Source organism: Mobula hypostoma, chromosome 15 (genome assembly GCF_963921235.1).
Source record: "Mobula hypostoma chromosome 15, sMobHyp1.1, whole genome shotgun sequence".
Lineage (NCBI taxonomy): Eukaryota > Metazoa > Chordata > Chondrichthyes > Myliobatiformes > Myliobatidae > Mobula > Mobula hypostoma.
In genome coordinates, this window is record NC_086111.1 from 18,248,409 (window position 1) to 18,273,115 (window position 24,707).

The 24,707-nt window shown below is 41.4% G+C and overlaps 1 protein-coding gene across 1 annotated transcript in view; it reads right to left on the bottom strand.

The window, feature by feature from the left end:
* dnah1 (dynein, axonemal, heavy chain 1) overlaps positions 1-24,707 on the bottom strand; it is a 393,587-nt gene that overhangs the window by 145,767 nt on the left and 223,113 nt on the right. The window contains exons 36-41 of the mRNA XM_063068377.1: positions 19,735-19,889; positions 17,924-18,101; positions 11,275-11,469; positions 7,119-7,238; positions 4,481-4,639; positions 2,598-2,699 (exon numbers count right to left, since the gene is read on the bottom strand). Of these exons, the coding sequence (XP_062924447.1) occupies positions 2,598-2,699; positions 4,481-4,639; positions 7,119-7,238; positions 11,275-11,469; positions 17,924-18,101; positions 19,735-19,889 (909 nt within the window). The remainder of the gene's footprint in view (positions 1-2,597; positions 2,700-4,480; positions 4,640-7,118; positions 7,239-11,274; positions 11,470-17,923; positions 18,102-19,734; positions 19,890-24,707) is intronic.

Here is a 24,707-nt window from a genome sequence, read left to right on the forward strand (position 1 = left end):
CCTCAAGTTGAGATTCTGAATTGAAGAAAGGCCAATTTTGATGGTATCAGAAAGGATCTGGCAAGTGTGGATTGGGACAGGTTGCTTTCTGGCAAAGATGTGTTCAGTAGGTGGGAGACCTTCAGAAGTGAAGTTTTGAGAGCACAGAATTGGTATGGTCCTGTCAGAATAAAAGGCAAGGATAGCAGATTTGGGGAATCTTGGTCTTCGAGGGATATTGAGGCCCTAGTTAAGAAGGAGGTGCATAGCAGATATAGGTAGGAAGGAACAAATGAGGTACTTGAGGGGTATAAGAAATGCAAGAGAACACTTGAGAAGGAAATCAGGAGGACTAAAAGGAGGCATGAAGTTACTGTTGCACGCAAGGCAAAGGAGAATAGTAAGGGCCTCTACAGATATAATAACAGCAAAAGGATAGCTTAGGACAAGATTGGTCGTCTTGAAGAGCACAATGGTCATTGTTGCATGGAATAAAAAGAGATGGGGAAGACCTTAAAAGGTTTTTTTTCATCTGTATTTCCTCATGAGGCAGACACAGAGTCTATAGAAGTGAGGCAGCGGAGCAGTGAGGTCATGGACACCCCTCCCCCAGAGGAGGATGGAGTCTTTGCTGTCTAGAGGCAAATTAGGGTGGATAAATCCCCAGGGCTGCTTCCTTGGATCTTGTGCTAGTGCAGATACCCTAGCACAAATATTTAAAATGTCCTTGGCAACAAGCGAGGTGCTGGAGGATTGGAGGATAGCTCATGTTGTTCCATTGTTTAAAAAAGGCTCTAAGAATAAGACAGGAAATTATAGGCCAGTGAGTTTGACATCAGCAATAGCTGTGTTATTGGAAGGTATTCGAAGGGACCAGATGTTTCAATATTTGGACAGGGAAAGGTTGAACAGGCTTGGGCTTTATTCCCTTGAGTGTTGGAAAATGAGGGGAGATATGACAGAGGTGTACAAAATTATGAGGGGTATAGATCGGTAGATGTAACCAGTGTTTTCTCCACTGAAGTTGGGTGAAACTAGAACCAAGGTCATGGGTTAAGGGTGAAAGCTGAAATGTTTAAGAGGAACATTAGAGAGAACTTCTTCACTTAGAGGGTGATGAGAGTGTGGAACAAGCTGCCAGCCGAATTGGTGGATGCAGTTTGATTTTAACATTTAAGAAAAATTTTGTTAGGTGCATGGATGGGAGGGATATGGAGGGCAACGGTCTGGGTGCAGGTTGATGGGACTAGGCAGATTAATAGTTTGTCATGGACCAGATGGGCCAAAGGGCATGTTTTTGTGCTGTAGTGTTCCATGACTCTATTCATAAATTGATAAGGTAGGATTACAGAGCTTTGCTTTGGCACAATTGATAGATAGATGATAGATAGATATATTTTATTAATCCCAAGGGAAATTTGGTTTCGTTACAGCCGCACCAACCAAGAATAGAGCGTAAATATAGCAATACAAAAAACCCCAACAATCAAACCTCCGGATTTCAGCAGCTCCGGATTGCATGAAGTTCTTGCTGTTTATCATGTATTTTAACTCTATGAGTCTAGGATATCCTTGGTGCAGGTCACAATATGTCCTTCTGCACTTCTCCATGAAACTACAGATTTTAGTGAAATGAATTTCTATAGATAATGATGACCAGCATTTTTGGCCAGTTTTGCGCTGCTAGCTGTGTTGTATACCATTAAGAACAAGGTGTCCTCTGTTGAAGGTGGGATTCCAGGGTGAGGATATAGTTGTGCATTCCTACCATTACTGTCATGTGCATGTATTTGGAGTAGTTAGGTTGATAATGACTATGTTATATTGATTTGACCCTCATCTAAGTTCCATTGGGACCTGATACCGATCAAGTGTGGCATTTGCTTTCAGAACTTACTCAGATCAATCTGTGGTAGTGCTATGACCTCTTGCTGACCTCTTCAATGTATGTTTTGTGCCATTTCTATACATACTGCTTCTTCTATGTGATTTATCAGTTTAGGAAAATGCTAGGTGTTCCCCAGCCTGTTTTGAATTGATTTTGGGTTTGGAGTTAATATTGAGGACTCCTAGGTTCACTTCCTCCAGCAGAATAATCACTGTGCTGACACCTCTGGTGGGCTGTTCTGTCCATGGTAAAAGGCACATCTAGTTTTCCAAGAGTTTTTGGACTGGGAGTCACTTTTGCCTGTCTAAATCTAATGTCAAGGCCAGGTGGTTTATCTGGTTTCATGCTCATTAGGAATCAATGTTGAAATTTTTTAATACAAATGAATGGGTTACTAGGCTCCAGAGAGCAATTAATACTTGGAGTGGAGATCCAGAACAGATAAGGTGGAATATTTTCTTCCCTGTATGTGTTATTAGATTCATTTTTATAAACTTAAAGCTGTTTTATTAAATCATTGAACTTCTGTATCTAATTTACTCTGTTCCCTGATTTCTCTGTTGCAAAGTTGGTTGCATCCCCAGGTTATCAGTCTAGTAATTTAATTATTTGTTCGCATTACTAATTATTCCAGTGTTCCACATTAGAACAAAAATATTATGAGCTTATACAAGGAGCTCTATTCAATTCAGTGAAATGCTTGGTAGCAGAGACCTAGAAATGAACCCACCCTTTTCTCAATGTCCTCCTCTTCAGGACTTGTATTGGAAAATCCAGCATCATCCAGCTGATAATCATACACCAGCCCATCATCAGGGAAACGCAATGCTATCTATAGTGGAAAAGATCATTTAAGATTATTCATTTCAGCCAGAGTGGAGACAACTACACATTTCCCTGGTCAATCAAGATTGGTGACCATGTAGCTCTAAGTGATTGTGATTGGTTTTATGTAGTTTATATAAAACTAATCCCTCTCTTCTCTGGAGAAGATATCCAGCTTTAAATGGGAGACATTCCTATATTTACTCCTTCCTGCACACCCTAACAGAACTCTGCTTGGGAGAATCTGATAATTCTACTAATTCTGCCTGGGCAATTATACTTGTATTCATGCATGAGATGTGCATATATACATAGGTCTCTGGGCAATTACAATGATATTCATTAATGTTAATCAATCTCACAATTTATTCACATACTAAATTTTCTCAACCATTATTGCAATCTTTCTTCCTGGTTATTATTCTCCAATTATTCATCCACCTTAAAATTTCTCCCTATCTATCCTGGGCCCAACACATTGATGCAATCATTAGGAAGTTATGCTAGTGATCATATTTCGTTTGGAGTTCCAGTAGATTTGATACATTACCAAATACTTGTAAATTTCTACAGATGCATGGTGGAAAGTATTCTGAGTGATTGCATCACCACCTGGAATGGAAGTGCAATGTGTAGGATCAAAAGAGGCTGAAGAGGCTTTTAGACTCAGCCAGCACTACCACAATCTCGCACCACTGAGGACATCTTCAAAAGACATGCCTCAAGCATGTAGCATCCATCATTACGGATCTCACCATTCAGGACATGCCCGATTCTCATTACTATCAACGGGAAGGAGGTACAGGAGACTGAAGACCCTCATTCAACACTTCTTCCCTTCTGCCATCATATTTCTGAATGGTCCATGAACACTACACCCCACTATTTTGCTTTCACATTATTTATTTATTTAAACTTACAATAACATTATATATTTATTTATTGGGCATTCCTACCTTTATTTTATTTACTGTAACTTATGGCTTGCACTGTACCACTGCCACAAAACAACAAATTTCATGACATGTCTGATAATAAACCTGATTCCAGCTTCCAACTACCTATAATTTTGTCTCCTTCTCTGCCACCATGATATTCCTATATCCTGATGCCCTCTGCTTACAATCTACAACTCTCTTCTGACCTTCCAACTTTTGAGACTGACAGATCGTCACCCATTTCCGCTATCTTCCACCAATCTCCCTACCCATCCCACCCTGTCTTTTCTCTGCCCGAGCATTATGTGAGATAACAGATTAACATCTGGTTAGTGTTTGACTATAAAGCCCAAGGCTTTGACATTAGATTAGGGTTCCAATCTGCAGTTTGGTGAGCATTGTAAGAGTGAGTCATTCAGCTGTGAATACCGGAAACAGGTGACCATCATATTTTGTAGTAATCTCCATTTATTGTAAACAACATTATGAACTTAAAATCACCATTGTGACAAAAATTGAGATAAATCTGATCAGCAAATAAGGGCATCAAAATTTTACCAAAAAAATGACAGCAGACAATGTTTATTTGTCTCTATATTAAAGCATGCAAAATTAACAACTAGCACTCGTAACTACTGTTCTTACTAAATACATATTGATGAATATCTGAGTAAGATTGTTCTATAATTGATATGGAGGTGCTGTAACCGTTAACTAAAAATACATAAGGCAGCTGGACTTGGCTTAAAAATACAAAATTAAGTTGGCATGAAAGAAAGAGAACATTACAAATGACTGAGTTTCTAGTATGAAAGTTTTTATCTCGATAAGCCATCATATTTTAATATACCTTCTCCTTCTCCATCTTGCGTCTCAACCAGTTGCTGAAAATACTGTAACTCTGAGCATCGCCAGTACAACCAACACTCCAAATCAAGCAGAAAATAAACCAGGGTTCAATTAAGTCATCCAATAACTTCAGCTTTTCAATTGGAAAACCTCTTTCACCCTGTTCAAAGAAAATTGTTTCTTTATTATTGAGAAATACGGATGAAATGGCAAGATATAGTTTGCATGGAACAACCAGGTTTGAAAATAGTGAAAACACAAAGGATGAACCAATGACTTGTGTTTAGGTAAATACCTTGTTTTTAGGAAACAGGCAAGGTATCGATGATGAGATATTCCAGCTTTTGAGGTACTGGCAACAATGTTAGAATTCAATACAATTCTACAATGAACATGATTTCAACAATGTTGGAGTTCAAAGGCAAAGGTATGTGTGGACAACAGCTTGTATTCTAATGTTGCTTTTAACATTTTCAAATGTTCATCAGACCATTTTCAAACAGATTTGTTACTGAACCACATAAGGGGAAGGTAGGACAGATCAAGGAAGCAAGCCCCAAAAGATGCCTAGAAGACATAAGTGTTAGAAGTGAGGATGTCCAAGAAGCTGGAATTAAAGCAATGCTTACATTTCTTATGGTTTTGTGCTGGAAGTTAAGAGAAAGGGAGGGCAAAGTTAATTAAAAAATAGCTTTAAAAAAAGCATATTTAGGTTCCTTTATGTCAACATCTTGGAGAAACTTTCCTAGACCCAACACAATGCAATCATGAAGATGTGAGTGACATAATTGAGAGATTCTGACTGCATCACAGGCTGGTATAGAGCCTCTATTGGATAGGATTGCAAGAGACTGCAGAGAGTTGTATACTCAACCAGCTCCATCATGGGCACAAACGCCCCTCACCATTGAGGACATGTTCAAGAGGCAGTGCCTCAAGAAATCGGCATCCATCATTAAGGATCCTCACCATTTGAGACCTGCCTTCCTCTTATTACTACCACCGGGGTGCAGGTCCAGGGGCCTGAAGACCTGCAGTCAACAATCCAAAAACAACTTCATCCCCATCAAATTTCTGAACAGTCCATGACTCATGAGTCTTTTTTTGCACTTTTATTTTGTAGTTTATTTTAATTTTACGTCTCTGTCCTGTACTGCTGCCACAAACAACATGTCATATAAGATAGTGATAATGAAACTGATTCAGATTCAAATTTACATTGAGAGCCAAGCCATGGACCAATGCGGGTCAGTGAGTAGTAGGATATTGAGTGAATAGCTCCAGATGAGAATTAGCAGAGTCAGAGCTCAAGTATTTGGGGAGGGGAATGGTAGGAAATGGGAGGCTGCCCAGGAGAGTATTGAAATTATTAAGCCAATAGATGGCAAAGGCTAGATGATTTTACTAGCCGAATAGCTGTTTCTCTAGACAGAGTTAGGGAATAGCATTCAAATAAGTGACAGCATGATGAATCTAGATTTTAGTACTGTGAAATCTTGGTTAACCATGTCTTTTGACCAATGACACAATAAATCTGATTAATTAAATCAAGAAGTCTGGGAAAATTGGGAGAGACAAATGGGCTATCTAAGTACTACACATTCTAACTTGTTTTGGTCTCAGCTGATGTGATACCAATGAACTTGTCTAGTAAAGGATGCAAAGAAAAGGCACAAAAATGATACCCAGTTTTATAAATCTATCAAGAAGAAATGCTGTCAAAACCTGATCCTTTCACCAAGGAGATGACTGTCTAAAAATTGATCTTATAGTGGAACATACAATATTATTCAGAACTCTGGCCTGTACAAGGTGTGGAGTGACGTCAAGCTAGGATACAGGCAATAACCATACAAAAGAAAAACCTTTGGTGTAAGATTATGGGGTCACATACACCAATTTGTTCATACAATGCACATACATATCCCTTAAAAAGCCGGCAAGACACAAAATCTTGCACACACCTCTTGAAATAATGCACATGACCATAAACTAAGCTGATGTCACAGAGTTATTCTTAAGACACGAGTATCAATGAGTAAAAGAGAATCATAATAAAAGCAAACATCAGATCTCAAGCTCAAGTTACATGTACACATGTATCTTGGCAGAAAAGAAGCAAGTCTTCTATTTCACTTCTTCTTCCTTAACAAATAATACTAGAAAAATTTACATTATTGCTTGCTCTGCTCTATATCGTGTGCGTAAGTCCTTGTACCAATGCTCCAACTATTGAAACAATACACATTCTGTATATCTTTACTGATCTACAGCATTATTCATGAGATTAGAACTAGTTTAATAGTTAAGAGGTCTCCTCTTTAATCTACTATTATTACCATCTACAAGCTACATACAGAGCAATATGAGCTTGAAGAAAACTGGACGGCTATCTGAATTCAACCAACACCACTGTATTTAGGTGGATAGTCTTCCAATCATCAAGATCTTTCACAGTTTTCTAGAGTTATTTTCCTAAATTAAAGATTATTATTGCCTCCACCAATAAGTGAAATGGATAAGAACGATAGTGGCCAGAAGATAACATATAACAAGTTTGACAAACTTTCACTTTACCTTTTTATTATATTTGTAAGTAGAGCTTTTAAAAGAAATTCATTTATGTATTACAATCTGACCTCTTTTGGCATCAAAGGATTAAAGAAGCAATCCATCAATTTCAGGAGGCTGAAGGTAAGATTGCTATCCATTGAGGTGATCACCTCATTCACTGATTTCCTCACAAGAAAAATTGACTCCTGTGACAAGAAGAAGAAAAGCTAAGATTGTTTGGTTTATAGATTTATTTATTTAAGAGACATTGACCCTATGTGCTGAAGTGCAACAAAAGAAATAAGAATTTATTCTAGTGAAATCAAACTCTGGCAAAGTCAATCTCATTCATATCTAATTCTTAAGTACATGTATAGCTTCCTAGCTACAGTAAAACTCCATTTATCCAGCGTGCTGAGGAGTTCGGTAATTTAAGGCTAGCAGATTTTCCAGACCATTGTATTTTATTCTGATTAATTCTCCAAGAACTTCCAATGAAACCTTTTACACATTACACAGTAGAATAACCCATTTTCAGTGAAACCAGTAAGTTCAGATGGTGCATGAGAAATAAGACCCTTGTAAGTTTCAAATAAGAGTGGGAAGTGGAGGTACTGGTCCTGACGGGTTGGAGGGAGTGTGGGAACAGAGCTCCAGAGTGTAAAAGGGAGTGTAGGTACCAGGGCTCCATTGTGTAACAAGAAATTCTGCAAAAGGGGCACAGTGTATGAAAGGGAGTGTAGGAACTGTGGTAATTGTGTACCAAATCTAAGGTCAATCAAATAACGCATGATTGTTACAAGCAAATCTTTCAGAGATCATTCATTAATTCATATTCCCTGTGCACTTCAAATACTGTATATAATTAGGTAGCTAGAGGCGGAACTTCTCACACGGTAAGCTGTATAGTTAAACTGGACTTTGAAACCTTACAGGTTTCTGCAGGATTCTGTAATCAAATCTAAATGATGACACCATTGCCAACACAGGATTACATTGTGCTGTACTTTATGTGAACAAACCTTTCTCTATACTCTGGAGATGTATGAATAAACTACCATGTTCTATGTAAGTACCTAAGGCCTCCACAGCTCTGTTCAGCCTTCAATGCATTTGCAGACTCCACTGGTGATGAGGATAGGACAGTGCAATTGCCAATGCTATGAACTGTGAGATTGAATGGGGCTGAACCCAGAAATTTTGCTAGATTGTAAAAACAGTCAATAATGAAGACTGAGGCTCAAGAATCACATTGTGTACACAATAAGTGTCAACAATTTCTCAAAATCAGAGGTGAAGAAATTGCAAAATGTCTATTCAAAGGCAGGTATATGAAATGAATGGGACGACATTATTATCATTATCAGCAAGAACGTCTAACCTTTCACCACAGAAGAGTTGGCTACAAATCAAAACTGTGTTTATTTAAATAACCCCACTGGACTAACTTTGGAAACTTTGTGCAGCCACACTGAGGGAAGGAAACCGAGCCAAAGAAAGACACCTCCACCCCAGACAGAAATAAAGAAAAATATTTTTTTTGTAATTTATTTTTTTTATTGAAGTTCATCATCAAACATTTCCATAAGATGTATTTCAGATATAGTACATATATATCATATAGTCATGTATGCCACAAATCTCCACATAATATTTGTCTGAGGTATACACTTATAGAAAAGAGAGGGAAAAAAGAACAAGCAAAAGGAGAAAACTATGTACAAGTAGGGAGTGATTTTTTTTTACAACATATTCATTGATTTGTGAGAATTAAATCAGGCCTATGAGGTGTTATGTAGTTAAACCATTTTTCCCAGTATGAATCAAATTGTTCCAACTTATGATTAACAGATGCTGTTATCTTCTCCATTTTGTAAATGTCCATTGTAATTTCCATCCATGCATTTAAAGTTGGGCTCTCCTGTAATAACCATTTCCTAGTAAGTGTCTTTTTTCCAGCCACCAGCAGTATATTCATTAAATATTTATCTTTTCAACCATTCTTGAGGTATATACCCAAAATATATGGTCTTACTTTCTAAGGGTAGTTCACATTTAAAGATGTCTTGTAGGGCATTGTGTATCCCACTCCAATAGTCTTTGATAATGGGGATAAAAATATTTTTAAGAGAATAAAAACACGTGAGCATTTTGATCTCCTGACTACACATGGACATCCGGGTGCGATCTGGGAGAAGTCATTCAGGTGTGCTAATGACAGTCAACATAAATTTCAGAAAGCTTTATGCATATTGTTTGTTATTTACGTGATTCCTAAGATGTTAGAGTTGATGCCAATATTCAGTCAGATGTTGTAAGATGTGCTAGAGGAGAATGTCACAGTAAAAATACAAGGAAGATACAGACAAAGTGGTGAAACAGGGCCCCACAGTGAATCCTAAAGTTGGTGTTCAGTCAGCATCCAGGGTGAACACTGCAGAGACATCAACCTCAATGGCACAGCTTAAGATGCCCCAGAGAGTGAAAGACCCATGTTGTGTCTGAACCTGTAAATTTGTAAAGGTTGATAGCTGAATATCTGTAACTTTTTTTTAGTTCTGTTTTTTAGATGGCAGTAGTGTAATATATACTATATTGGTTTTAAAAGAGTAATTATTGTTTTAGTATTCTGCTTGGTAGTTAATTGCTGCCTGGTTGTTACATTTTTGTATAAGTTTCCAGAGATAACCATCTATGTACTATAAATCAATGTTCAAACATAGTGTTGGCCAGAAAGAACTGCAATCTCCAAATCAGCAAATATAAATGAGGCCATTTTGTGAGACTGTCCTTGCAGCCACCATTTTGTGAACTGGGTCTTGTTCAAGGGTAGCCGAACCAGAGCACAGAATTTTGACACAAGGAGTTTCTGCTAATGATCTGTTAAATCCGAGGCTATTTTCAGACAAGAAGTTCTTAATTTGTGAAGTGGCAAGTTTGCAGAAAGAACAGTCTGTTAATTGATCATCTGGGCCAGTGTTAGGCTGATCTGGTTAGACTGGTTTGAACAGTCTAAATTGGAAAGAAATCACCTCAGGCACATGGCTGAATGGATAGCCATAAAGGAATACTGCTTGTAGCCTTGGCCACATCCAATAAAAAGCTCACATATATCAGTCGATAACCTTGAGCCAACAAAATTGAAACATCATAGGTTGATCTGATAAGGAAAAGAATAAGAATGGAGGATTTCATGAGTACAGGGAGCGGCAACTTTGTGAAGACCAACAATTGTAGAAGTGGATGACCCCACATTGGAAACGTGGAAATTACATGGAGATCAAGAAGAACACCTGGCCAATATAGATACTTTTTCCTGGGTCCAATCACAAACAAGAGAAAATCTGCAGATGCTGAAAATCCAAGCAATACCGCAAAAAGCTGGAGGAACTCAACAGGCCAGGCAGCATCTATGGAAAAAAGTACAGTTGATATTTCGGGCCGAAACCCTTCATCAGGACTGCAGAAAAAACTCTGAGTTAGAAGGTGGTGGGAGGGGAGGAAGAAATACAAGGTGACAGGTGCAATTGTGAGGAGTGAAGTAAAGAACTGGGAAGATGATCGGTAAAAGAGATACAGGGCTGGAGAAGGAGGAATCTGATAAGAGAGGACAGAAGGCCATGGAAGAAAGAAAAGGGGGAGGACCACCAGAGGGAGGTAAAGGGCAAGTAAGGAGATAACATGAGAGAGGGTAAAGTGAATTGGGAATGGTGAAGAGGAGGGTCATTACCAGTAATTTCCCTCCTCTCTGCTTCACCATTCCCCATTCCCAATTCTTGCACCAATAAATTTCCCAGTTCTTTACTTCACCCCTCTCCCCCCCATTGCACCTATCACCTTGTGTTTCTTCCTCCCTTCCTCCCACCTTTTAACTCTGACTCCTCATCTTTTTATCCCCAGTCCTGCTGGAAGGTCTCAGCCTGAAATGTCAACTTTACTCTTTTCCATGGATGCTGTCTGGCCTGCTGAGTTCCTTCAGCATTTTGTGTGTGTTGCTTCTTTTTCATGGGTACTACCTTTTCTCTTCTTTGACTGTTTGTGAAAGTTCAGGGAAACCTAGTGGGTGTGCACATAGTTAGTTAGTTTGTAAATTCACGTGCTTGTTAGTTGAGACAATAAAGATATTCATCAGTAAATACAGATTCTCTCTGTGTCTAACTGATCATTATTATTGAGGGTTGATCCTTGTAACAATAGCAACATAAACCTCTGAGGTGATCCAATACAGAAGAAAATACTGACCTCCAGGAAATTATTAAAGAGAAGCTCCAGTTTCATTTTGTAGGGTTCTATGACTGGGGGTACTTTCCTAAGCCAGCATTCAATAAATGGCTTAAGTCCTAAAATGCTGGGCTCCAAGTAGACCATTCCACAACGAGAGACAGTGGCAGGAGAGGCCACTGCTAAATCCTCCACCTCAAACATCATTGTCATCACCTCAAAAAAAGGTAAAAAAAAAGATTATAAATGTCAAATTACTTCTATATCAAGCTCTAAGATGAGGTAGTAAATTGGATTAGACATTAGTTTTGTGGGAGAAGCCAGAGAGTGGTAGTAGACGGTTACCTCTCTGACTGGAAGGCTGTGACTAGTGGTGTGCCACAGGGATCTGTGCTGGGTCTATTGTTGTTTGTCATCTATATCAATACTATGGATGATAATGTGATTGACTGGATCAACAAATTTGCAGGTGACACCAAGACTGGGGGTGTAGTAGACAGTGAGGAAGACTATCAAAGCTTGTAGTGGGATCTGGACCAGTTGGAAAAACGTGCTGAAAAACAGCAGATGTAATTTAATGCAAGTAAGCATGAGGTGTAGCATTTTGGGAGAACCAACCAGAATTGGTCTTACAGTGAGCGGTAGGGCAATGCGGAGTGCAGTAGAACAAAGGGATTGGGGAATACAGGTCCATAATTCATTGAAAGTGGTGTCACAGGTAGCACGGTTGTAGAGAAAGGTTTTGGCACATTGGCCTTCATAGATAAAAGTTCTGAGTACAGGAATTAGGGATGTTATGTTGAAGTTGTATATGACATTGATGAGGGCTAATTTGGAGCATTGTGTGCAGTTTTGGTCACTTAGACCATAAGACAAAGGAGCAGAATTAGGCCATTCAGCCCATCAAGTCTGTTCAACCATTACATCATGGCTGATCCTGGATCCCATTCAACCCCATACACCTGCCTTCTTGCCATATCCTTTGATGTCCCAGTGAATCAGGAAACTATCAGCTTCTGCTTTAAATACATCCATGGACTTAGCCTCCACTGCAGTCTGTGGCACAGCATTCCAGATCCACTACACTCTGGCTAAAATAACTCCACCTTACCTTTGTTCTAAAAGGTCGCCCCTCAATTTTGAGGCTGTGCCCTCTGGTTCTGGATACTCCCACCATAGGAAACATCCACTTGACATCCACCCTATCTAGTCCTTTCAACATTCAGTAGGTTTCAATGAGATCCATTCTTCTAAACTCCAGTGAGTATAGGCCCAAAGCTGCCAAACACTCCTCATATGTAAACCCCTTCATTCCTGGGATCATCCTCATGAACCTCCTCTGGATTTTCTTCAATGACAACACATCCTTCCTGAGATATGGGGTCCAAAACTGTTGACAATACTTCAAGTGCGGCCTGACTAGTGTCTTATAAAGCCTCAGCAGTATCTCTCTGTTTTTATATTCTATTCCCCTTGAAATAAATGCCAACATCGCATTTGCCTTCTTTACCACAGACTCAACCTGTAAATTAACCTTCTGGGAATCTTGCACTAGGTCTTCTAGGTCTTTCTGCAGCTCTGATGTTTGAACCTTCTCCCCATTTATGTAATTGTCTGCACTTTTGTTCCTTTTACCAAAATGAATTATCATACATTTCCCAACACTGTATTCCATCTGCCACCGTTTTGCCCATTCTTCCAATTTGTCTAAGTCCTGTTACAATTGCATTGCTTCCTCAGCATTACCTACCCCTCCACCTATCTTTGTATCATCCGCAAACTTTGCCACAAAACCATTAATTCCATTCTCTAAATCATCGACAAACAATGTGAAAAGTAGTGGACCCAATACTGACCCCTGAGCAACACCATTAGTCACTGACAGCCAACCAGAAAAGGCCCCTTTTATTCCCACTTGCTACCTGTTGCCTGTCAGCCACTCCTGTATCCATATCAGTATATTTCCTGTAACTCCAAGGATTTTATCTTGTTAAGCAGCCTCATGTGTGGCACCTTATCAAATGCCCTCTGAAAATCCAAGTCGATGACATCCACTGCCTCTCCTTTGTCCACCTGCTGGTTTCTTATTTGATGAACTCTAACAGATTTGTCAGGCAAAATTTCCCTCTGCAAGAACCATGTTAACTTTGACATTTTATTACTAGTCTCCAACTACTCAGAAACCTCATTTTTAATAATAGGCTCCTACACTTTCCCAAACACTGAGGTTAGGCAAACTGGCCTATAATTTCCTTCCTTTTGCCTTCCTCCCTTCTTAAAGAGTGGAGTGTCATTTGCAATTTTCCAGTCCTCCAGGACCATGTCAGAATCAAGCATGATCTTGAAAGATCACGACCAATACATCCGATATCTCTTCAGAAACCTCTTTCAGGACTCTGGGATGTAGTCCATCTGATCCAGGTGACTTATCCACTTTTGAGTTTGCCTAGCACTTTTTCCTTTGTAATAGCAATGACACTCACTCCTGCTCCCTGACACTTACGGACCTCTGACACATTGCTAGTGTCTTCCACAATGAAGACTGATACAAAGTACTCATTACGTTTATTTGCCATTTCTTTGTCCCTCATTACTACCTCACCAGCATCATTTTCCAGTGGTCCAATATAAACTCTAACATCCCTTTACTCTTTATATGACTGAAAAAACTTTTAGTATCCTGCTTTATATCATTGGCTAGTTTGCCCTCATATTTAATCTTTTCCCTTCTCATAGTTTTTTTAGTTGCCTTTTGTCGGATTTTAAAAGCTTCTCAATCATCCAACTTCCCACTCATGTTTGCTACTTTACATGCCCTTTCCTTCGCTTACTCTGCAGTCCTTAACTTCCCCTTTGTCAGCCGCGGTTGCCTGCCTCTGCCTTTAGAGAACAACTTCTTCTGTGAGACAAATCTATCCTGTGCCTTGTGAACTGTTCCCAGAAAACTCAGCCACCTCTGCTCTGTTGTCATCCCCACCAATATCCTCCTCCATTCCACCTGGGCAAGCTCCTCTCTCATTTGAATTGAATTGAATTGACTTCATTACTTACACCCTTCACATAGACGAGTAAAATCTCCATCTAAATATGCAATATGTAATTTATAGTAATTTGTAACAAATAGTATGTACCACAGGGTAGTTAATATAGCATAGAAATACACTTGTATCAGCGTGAATTAATCAGTCTGATGGCCTGGTGAAGAAGCTGTCCCATAGCCTGTTGGTCCTGGCTTTTATGCTACAGTACCGTTTGCCAGATGGTAGCAGCTGGAACAGTTTGTGGTTGGGGTGACTTGGGTCCCTAGTGATCCTCTGTAATTCACTTTATTCCATTGCAATTCTGATTCATTTGACATGTCCTTCTCCCTCTCAAATTGCAGTATGAATTCAATCTTATTATGATCACTACCTCCTAAGAGTTTCTCTATGTTAAGCTCCCTAGTAAGATCTGGGTTATTACACAACACTCAATCTAAGATAGCCTTACCCCTAGTAGGCTCAAGCACAAGCTTCTCTAAAAAGCCACCTCGTAGGCATTTAACAAATTCCCTCTCTTGTGATCTGACACCAACTCAATTTTTCCAATCCCCTTGCATATTGAAATTCCCCATTACAATTGTGACATTACCCTTAGTACATACTTTTCCAGCCCCCTTTGCAATCACAACTTCATAATGACTATTATTTGGACACCTATATATGATCCCTTTAATTTTGTTTTTACCCTTGCAGTTTCTTAACTCCATCCACAATGATTCAACATTCTCTGTACTCTACAGGAAAGGTGTAAATAAGACTGAAAGAGTACAGAGAAAATTGCTGGTTGTTGCTTGTACTGGAGAAAAAACTGAATAGGTTAGAACTTTATTTCTTAGAACACAGAAGACTGAGGGGAAATTTGATAGAGATGTATAAAATTGAGGGGTATAGATAGAGTAAATGCAAAAAGGCTTTTTCCTCTAAAGTTGGGTGAGACTACAACTACAGGCCATTTGTTAAGGGTGAAAGGTGAAATGTTTTAGGGGAACATGAGGGGAAACCTTTTCACTCAGAGGGTCATGAGAGCGTGGAATGAGCTGTGGTGGATGTGATTTCAATTTCAAGGCTTAAGAGAAGTTTGGATAGATAGAGGGGTATAGAGGGCTATGCTCTGGGTGTAGGTCAATGGGGGAGGTTTGTGGTTTGTGGTTTGTGGTTTGGCACAGATGAGATGGGCCAAAGTGCCTGTTTTTGTGCTATAGTTTTCTATGACTCTAATGCTAAAACATAGATCACAGGGAATTGTTCATTTACAAACCAAGGGCTTTAGAATAGAATCCCTGCTACTGAATGTTCAAAATACTTAGCAGGTCAGACAGTATTTGTGGAGGTTGGAATAAAATTTAAGGTGACAACCATTTATCATAACAGGAACACGAGGAATTCTGCAGATGCTGGCGAAGGGTCTCGGCCTGAAATGTCGACAGTACCTCTTCCTAGAGATGCTGCCTGGCCTGCTGCGTTCACCAGCAACTTTGATGTGTATTGCTATCATAATAGGAAGTTGTTTCAGGAGCGGGAGGAGAAGATAGCGACGCGCCTGCGTGTGCGCAGCCCTCCGGTGAAAAATGATATCATATCTGTTAAATAGGGGCCGTGGATAATTCTGATTTGATGGAGAATGGACGTGAAAGCACAGAGGAACATCTGGAGAAATTTCTGAAATGCCCGTTCCTTGTTGTCGTTACTGTGTGGTGGGGAATCTTTCAGAGGGTAGGCCTCAAAATCCCCGGCCTTGCCTGCTTTTGGCGACCGAGAAGGAGGTCGAATCATTTGGACAGAGATGGTGCTCAGTACTCGATGTCGGAGAGCTGATCAGAGCTTGAAGTTTTCGGATGACTCAGAGTCGGATTGTGGTCGGCATGGCAGGGAGAGCTTTTCTTCCTTCTCCCGTCTGCGTGAGATGTGGGACATTTGGGAAACTTTGAACTTAACTGTGCTCACGGACTTCTTCATCAAGTTATGGTATTGTTGCATTGTTGTAACTATATGTATAAGTATATGGTTTTGTCAGTTTTTTCAGTCTTGGTCTGTCCTGTGTTTTGTGATATCACACCGGAGGAAATAATGTATCATTTCTTAATGCATGCATTACTAAATGACAATAAAAGAGCACTACGTGTCTTCATAATCTAAAAAAAAGGTTAAAGTTTGTGGAAGAAGACAGTCAACAGGAGAGAGAAAAATCCATATTAACAAGAGAAAAGATAGAATGATCTATAAAGCCTCCTCTACTGTAAAGATGAAGCCACACTCAGGTTGTAGGAACAACACGTTATATTCCGTCTGGGTAGCATCCAACCTGATGGCATGAACATCGACTTCTCTAACTTCTGCTAATGCCCCACCTCCCCCTCGTACCCCATCCGTTATTTATTTTTATACACACATTCTTTCTATCTCTCCTTTCTCTCCCTCTGTCCCTCTGACTATACCCCTTGCCCATTCTCTGGTTCCCCTCCCCGCCTTGTCTTTCTCCCCGGATCTCCTGTCCCATGATCCTCTCATATCCCCTTTGTCAATCACCTGTCCAGCTCTTGGCTCCATCCCTCCCCCTCCTGTCTTCTCCTATCATTTTGGATCTCCCCCTCCCCCTCCCACTTTCAAATCTCTTACTAACTCTTCCTTCAGTTAGTCCTGACAAAGGGTCTCAGCCTGAAACGTCGACTGTACCTCTTCCTAGAGATGCTGCCTGGCCTGCTGCGTTCACCAGCAACTTTGATGTGTGTTGCATGATCTATAAAGTGCTTGGGTGGAGGCAAGAGAGATTTAAAGTAATTGGAATTTATTATGTTAATGATTACAATAGAATGGTAGAGGGATGACGTGACTGTAGTAAACTGCAGAGTTGTGAACACAGCTCAGCACATCACAAGAACCAGCCTCCCTCAGTGCAATCTGTCTGAACTTCTCTCTGCCTCAGTAAGCTCCCAGCATAAACAAAGACCCCACCCACCCCGCACGTCCTCTTTTCTCCCCTCTCCCTCTTGTATGATAAGATGGACTCTTGCCTTACATAGGCCTAAGAGAGGACACAAAGAGAGGACAAAAACTTGTTTGTGAAGAAAATGGTCATGGTTTGTATGGACTTGTTTGCTTGCTTTGATTAATATTTTGCCTATCTATGCTGAAGAGTATCATTTCCATGGCTTCCAATGGATCTCATGATATAATTCTGTAATGACAGTCAGTGAGTGTATGAGAACAATCATTTCATCACACATTCACTGCTGTGACTCAATATTTTGTCTTAATTCAGCAATTCCCTGGCACAACACTGTTTATAGAGGATTGTGTATGTGTGTGGATGGGTGACAGGGAGGAACGAGGCTTGGTTTGCTGCTGTTGCTTTGTCACATTTTGTGCTCTGCACTGCCCCGCTGAGCATACTGAGCATATTGGCGCTGAATAGGTAGCGACATTAGCGGCTGCTCCCAGTACATCCTTGGATGCATTGGTTGTTAACACAAAGGACACATTTCACTGTATGATTTGATGTGATAAATAGATCTGAATCCAATCTAAATCAAATTAATATCCAAGTTCATATGTTGCTGCGTCCCATAACTACTTGATTGCTGAGCCATGGGGATTTTCCATAATTTTCATCATTCTTCTTATTTACCTACCTCAGTGAGTTTGATTATTTCTCCAGAGCTGAGACATAGCTTTTTGTTATCATCCAAGACAGTGTTCATGTTTTCAATCCATACAGCATCTACTGGCCCGTCAAACATATACCATTTCTTCACTTGGTCAGTAGCTGCTGCTCCGACACGAATTAATGATGATAAAATGCCATCGGTCCTGCAAAAAGACATACTGAGTGTAGTGCTTAGATTCTCTTCTAAATGACAGATATATGGTAAGCTGAAAAGCATTTTAATTACTAGTAATGTTGGCTTTCTTCATAATGCTCTCTTTAAAAATTGTTTGAAAACTTTTCTGATAAACCAACACAATTCTGAGGGATTGTTACATTGTAGAAGATCTGTTCACTTGGACAAGATTATAAGCTGAAGCTCTGTGTCCTATTTCACATAAACATACATATTCTACAGCATACTTCAAAGAAACAGTTCAAGTTTATCGTCATTTCAACTGTGCAAATGTACAGCAAACAAAACAACGTTCCTCCAGACCAAGGTGATCAACACAGTATACAAACACTCACACACACAACACATAAAGTAATATTACCACAAATAAATTAACAAATAATAAGGTGCATTTATGACACAAGTTAAAAAGTAAACAGTATAATACTACTGGCACTTCATATGTGGTGAGACCTGGGTGGTGGCAGGGAGTTCAGTGGTCTCATGGCCGGGGAAGAAGCTGTTTCCCATATTAGCAGTTCTTGTCCTAATGTTACAGTATCTCCTGCCTGAGGTAGGTTCAAAGAGACTTTTGGACAGATAGGAGGGATCAATGACAATGCCAAAGGCTTTGTGTACTCCTGGCAAATACCTCAACAGAAGAGAGACCCCGAAGATCCTCTCAGTAATCCCCACAATCCTCACAATTAGGGTCTTGCCCAGTTCCTTTGTCCTGGTGAATAATTCCCTCAAAGAGCATCACTAACTTTATTTATCTAGTCATTGTTACGTTGCTAGTTATTTGCCATACATAATTTGTTTTTTGTTTTTCCGACAATACTGCGGTGATTACTCCTCACTAGGTAATTAAGAGTTTTGGAACTACATTTAAGTCATGAAAGGCCCTATGATAAATGCAAAACTTCTATCTGTGATCACAGAGTAATAATAATAAATAAAAGCTGATCAATATAGTGTTATTAAATATATTCTGCAAAGGCACATATAATTTTTGCACCAGCAAGTTTTAAACATTGCAATTGTTGCAACATTGCAATGCTGCTGAAGATATGTCATGTGGAGTCATGATAAGGCAAGGGCTAAGATAATGTCCAAGCAAGGATAGTTCACAGATAGTGTGCAGTCAATCCAGGGAAGAAAGGTCTTTGAAGAGCATAGCTCCCCGTTGCACAGCCAGGTACCAAGAGCCATTTGATATAATGAGACAAGATAGATGGAAATGAAAAATTCCAGAGTGATGTTTACTTACTTACTTTACTAATTCCTAAGTATTATTAGCCTTTACCATTTAGCTTCTGTTGGCTATTAATTCCTGTATTACTGTAGTGTAATTGTGACTCATTATGCAATTAAGGAATTTGAACATCCACAAGCCTACCAACTGGTCAATATCTGTATCTAACTAGTCAATTTTTATATAAAAATGTTATTCCTTTATTCAAACGTTAGATGAGTTTGGTGACCAGGGTCATGCTGTTCTGTGCAAAATAAATAAAGTGTAATCGATGAATTGATGCAAGTTGTCAGAGTCTAGTTAATCAGCATCCACAGCAGCAACGTTATTTTGTGGTAGGGACTTAAAACAAACCAATTGTACTTACCATTCATGAGTTAATAGATCAAATTCGCCATACAGCTGACCCATGGTTATGGATTTGGGGTTGAGAACAAACACGGAGACCTTTTCATACTTTTCACCACCGACCGACATTTTCCCCTTTAAAGCTGTCAGTGCTTCTGCCAAGACTTCATAACACTGGGCAAAGGGAACAAATTAGATGTACTACCTTACGTTCCAAAGGAATTGTACTATTCCTATTGTAAAATAAATGTCATTTTTTTGCTGATTATAAAGTGATGGAACTAATTATAATTGGTTTTAATATCAGCATATTGCTGAGGGAAGCGTCAGCTATTACATTTCTTATGACAATTATACCTGGTTTGATATTGGAGTTAAAAATAGTGCCATCTGATTACTTATGAATTCGTTTGGCTTTTAGATAATCAACTATATTTGAAGTTTGATGTTAATAGAGTGTAAGAGGGTTTCGTCTTTTACGTTACTGCGTAGGCTAATTAAAATGGCTTCTTTGTTATGTTATACTTGGGAATGCTTCTTTGTTATGTTAAATGCTGAGAAAGTTCTTGCGCTAGCAGCTTGTTTTGGGTTAGAGTGTGATAAGAATATGTTACGAACCAATTGGGATAGTTGTTCTGTTTTTGGTGTATTTGAAGATACTGTATGCGCGGGGTTTTGGGGGAGAAGGTGGGAGAGAGAGACCGAGGATGGACCAGGTGCTGTGATGTTCGCTAACGGGGTCGGACCCCGATCAGGGTGTTTGGCGAGAAGAGGAGACGAAAACGGACTCGTGGAGTATCTGGTCGACCACCGTTGTTGGTCCCAGGCGGCCGGCCGAGGTGGTCCGAGGGGTCGCAGGGTGAAGAAGAAGGGTCCTGAGCTCCAACTGTTTGTGCACGAAGAGATTGAACTTTGATAAGTGTGGTGCCTTTTATTTTCCTTTTATATTTTATTCTCTATTAATTATATAGTTCCAGTAATATCTATAAACTGTAAATCATTTAATCGTATCTGGTATATTGTCTGTTATTTGGGCGGGGTGGGGTACATCACACAGCATCCACACAAACTAATTACCCAGTTTGGCGGGGCCGAGGGCTGTTTCCCTAGACGACAGCGAGCCGAGCTACCCTGAAGCTGGCCAGGGGGCTACATTGTGTGGGCTTTTGTCTGGGATTGGATCTACCGGTATGCTGTGTGGGTGCCCTGTTTAAATCAGTAATGTGTGTCTCTGTGGGTTATTTGCTGGTTATTGCTGTATGCGTGGTGGGTGAGGTTTTTGTTCGAGTTCAGGCTGGCATTGACGAGTTGGAGGTGGAACTCGGGGCTGTCCATGCTGTTGGGAGAGAGAGGAAAGAGCGGTCTGATTTGGAGGTAGTGTGTGTGAATAAATGTTCCAGTTCTGGCAGGCTCCGCCTGGCGTTTGGGATAGTGTCCACCCCAAGAGGGGCGGAGGCGTGCGAGACATTGGTGGAGTGGATCTCTCAGTTGTTAGATGAGTGGCAGGCTCGGTTGAGGGAGAGCGACAGGGATTGGTTGAAAGTTTGAGTAGGCGGGCTGGTGACGGTGTTACAGCTGTCAGGTTCACTTACACCGTAGTGACAACTGTCAGTTATTTGAAAGCGGGGGAAAGTTTTCAGTGTGTCTTCTCTGGCTAGGAGGGCAGCTAAATTGCTTGCAGTGCCAGGGGGATCATTTCAGGGGATCAGCCCCTCCTTCAGTTGTTCAGCTGATCAGAGAGGTGTCGGGAAACTTAGTGGAGGCCCAGTGGGGGAATGGCTTGGGGTCCCTGGGAAAGCACGTTCCCAGCAATATACCAATGAACTTCTGAAAGGAAAAGACCCTATTCCTGAAGGCTTAGAGGGACCACACCCCAGGGTGGCGTTACGGATATAGGGAAGCGATGCTAAAGCCATCCTCAACCCCGGGGTGCAGGTCAAGTTGTTGTACAGTTCGCTTTACAACCGGTGTCTGAAGCATTTACCCCTGACAACTGCAAGGGCACCGGAGACTTTGGGTACCAGTGCCAGTAGTTATCCAGAAGACGATGATTGGTTAATGACCCTGGAGTTCATGGGGGCATTGTCTGGGCACCCAGCGTGTCGAGTTGCTTCTGAGGACGTGTGTAGCAGCCTTGAGCCGGTACCGAATTTAAACGAGACCCAGTGGTGGTACTGCCTGGGGAAAGTAGCTGAGGGTGAGACCCTCTTAGTAGACGCTCTGAACTATCACGAGGGAGGGGAGTTGACCGCTGAAGACACCTCAGCGAGAAAGAGGTCGCGGCAACTGGACCCTGGCGGCGTGGAAGATGAAGGCAGCGTGTGTGTGGATTATGCGACGTGGTTTAATGTGCTGGATCTGAGGAGTGGATGTTGCCAGATCCCGAGGAGTGCGGCTGTTGAGCCAAAGATGGCAGTTATTAGTTCCCGAGGATTCTTCCGATCCGAAAAGATGCCCAAGGGCATATCCGGAGCCCCTGCATCCTTCCCACGGGGCATGAGGAAGACCATAGGGGAAGTGAAGGTGTGTGGAGTTTTGGCGTATGTGGATGACTGCCTAAAGCTTGGATTCGCCTGGGGGGACTATGAGGCGAGGCGAGTGGCTGAGCCCGGGCGACCGAAGCGAAGTGTCACATGTGGAGGAGTTTTTGGCCGGAGGAGTTTGGTGCAATGTGAGAAAAATGACTCGACATACCAGTTGAACTTCCTGGTGTTGGAACAGATGGTGGTGGACCTGGGGATGGAAACCCAGGTCGTCAATCTGAATGAGACACAGGGGAGAGAGGGGATTTGTACTGCTGAACTGAGTGCTCAGAAATGCCGGCCGGAGACTGAGGGACTTGTGGGACGACCATTGCAGACTTGGAATTCACGCTCATCAACGTGGAGAAGGAGCAACGGAATTCCGAGCCGACACTGTGGTCATGTACTGATGAATTAATCCAGCGAGAAGAAACAATGACCCACCTTCGAAGGGATCAGCAGAAACTCAAGACGTTGATCCAGAAAAGATTGGAAGACTTACAAGTTGGGGAAGATCAAGGAAGTGTTCTGACTAAGGCCAACAGAAAACCGAGAGCCCAGGAAGGGGAGTTTGACTACACTTCCGAGGAGGTGAAGAAATGGAGGACAGATCTCAGAAAAGGGAGGCGGACGCTTGAAAGGAACCTGGAGATGACTATTGACAGTTTAAATTAAGTGGAAAAACTGAAAGTTGACCTGGAAGACATTATCAGGAAGAAACAACCGGAGGCTGAACACCCTTTAACTGCTGCTTTTCAGGTCAGGGTGGGAGAAGCTGGTGGGGTAACTGCATCCCAGATTGAGATGGCCAGGAACCCTGAGTCAGAACTGCTGAGGCTGTGGTGAGAATTGAAGGAGTCCCCGAAGAAGCTGACGTCTCGACTGCAGGAGGCTGAAGGGGTAGCCCCGGCTAAATGTTTCAGTTTGGAGAAACTCAAACAGCAGCTACCGATCGTGGGAATGAGGAAGAATACGGATTCGAAGGATGATGTGCTGGACATGTGATACCTGCTGCCTTTCACTAACTTCCCCGTGATTGAGGAAGAGACCTTTGGCCCTTCTCCCACTGAGTCAGGTGTAGTAGGGAGGGTTAGCTGTGGGCAGTCTGAGTTAGGGCAGGATCAGGAAGGAAAAGAAGCGGGGCCCCGGACACGGGACAGGGGGCTCCGAGTTGTAATGGTGGCCTGAGTGAGAGAGGAGTTGGCAAACAGGCCCGAGGTATCCCTAGTAGTGTCTGAGCCTTTTGGGTTTAGGTGAGGGGGTACGGAGGTCTCGGAGGATTAGGAAGCTCCCAGATAGGTTAGCCTACGTAGCGCCTGTGGGACAGGCGTAAGGTCCACTGTTTGGGGAAAACTGTCACTGTGTGTATCTGTGTATGTGTGTGTTGTGTGTCTGCAGGACTGGTTGGTGAGTTATTTAGAAATCATGAGGACATGACTTTGTTTGGTGGGGGGAAGAGTGTAAGCGGGTTTCGTCTTTTATGTTACTGCGTAGGGTAGTTAAAATGGCTTCTCTGTTATGTTATTCTTGGGAATGTTTCTTTGTTATGTTAAACACTGAGAAAGTTCTTGCACTAGCAGCTTGTTTTGGGTTAGAGTGTGATAAGAATATGTTACGAATCAATTGGGATAGTTGTTCTGTTTTTGGTGTATTTGAAGATATTGTATGCGCGGGGTTTTGGGGGAGAAGGCGGGAGAGAGAGACCGAGGATGGACCAGGTGCTGTGACGTCCGCTAACGGGGTCGGACCCTGATCAGGGCGTTCGGCGAGGAGAGGAGACGGAGACGGACTCGTGTGGAGTGTCTGGTCGACCACCGTTGTTGGTCCCAGGCGGCCGGTCGAGGTGGTCTGAGGGGTTGCAGGGTGAAGAAGAAGGGTCCTGAGCTCCAACTACTTGTGCACGAAGAGATTGAACTTTGATAAGTTTGGCACCTTTTATTTTCCTTTTATATTTTATTCTCTATTAATTATATAGTTTCAGTAATATCTATAAACTGTAAATCATTTAATCGTATCTGGTGTATTGTCTGTTATTTGGCAGGGTGGGGTACATCACACAGCATCCACACAAACTAATTACCCAGTTTGGCAGTGCTGAGGGCTGTTTCCCTAGACGACAGCAAGCCGAGCAACCCTGAGGCTGGCCAGGGGGGCTACAATAACATTATAAGTTTTTGATGACTAGATATTTATCCTTGTGTTTTATGAGGGCAAGTTCAATGCTTCACCTTCCTGATCTTCTGCAATCTCTTGTTGCCTCTAAGTCTAACCTCCCAGCTTCCTGCCACTATTTCTACTCTTTCCTCGCCCATCTGCCATTCACCCCTCTTCACTTGGATCTACCCATCACTTACCAGCTCTTGCCTCAGCCCTTCCCCACATCTCTTTATACTGGTTATCAGTCCTGATGAAGGGTCTCAAACCAGAATATCTACTGTCCATCTCCCTTCTACAGATTACATCAGGAATA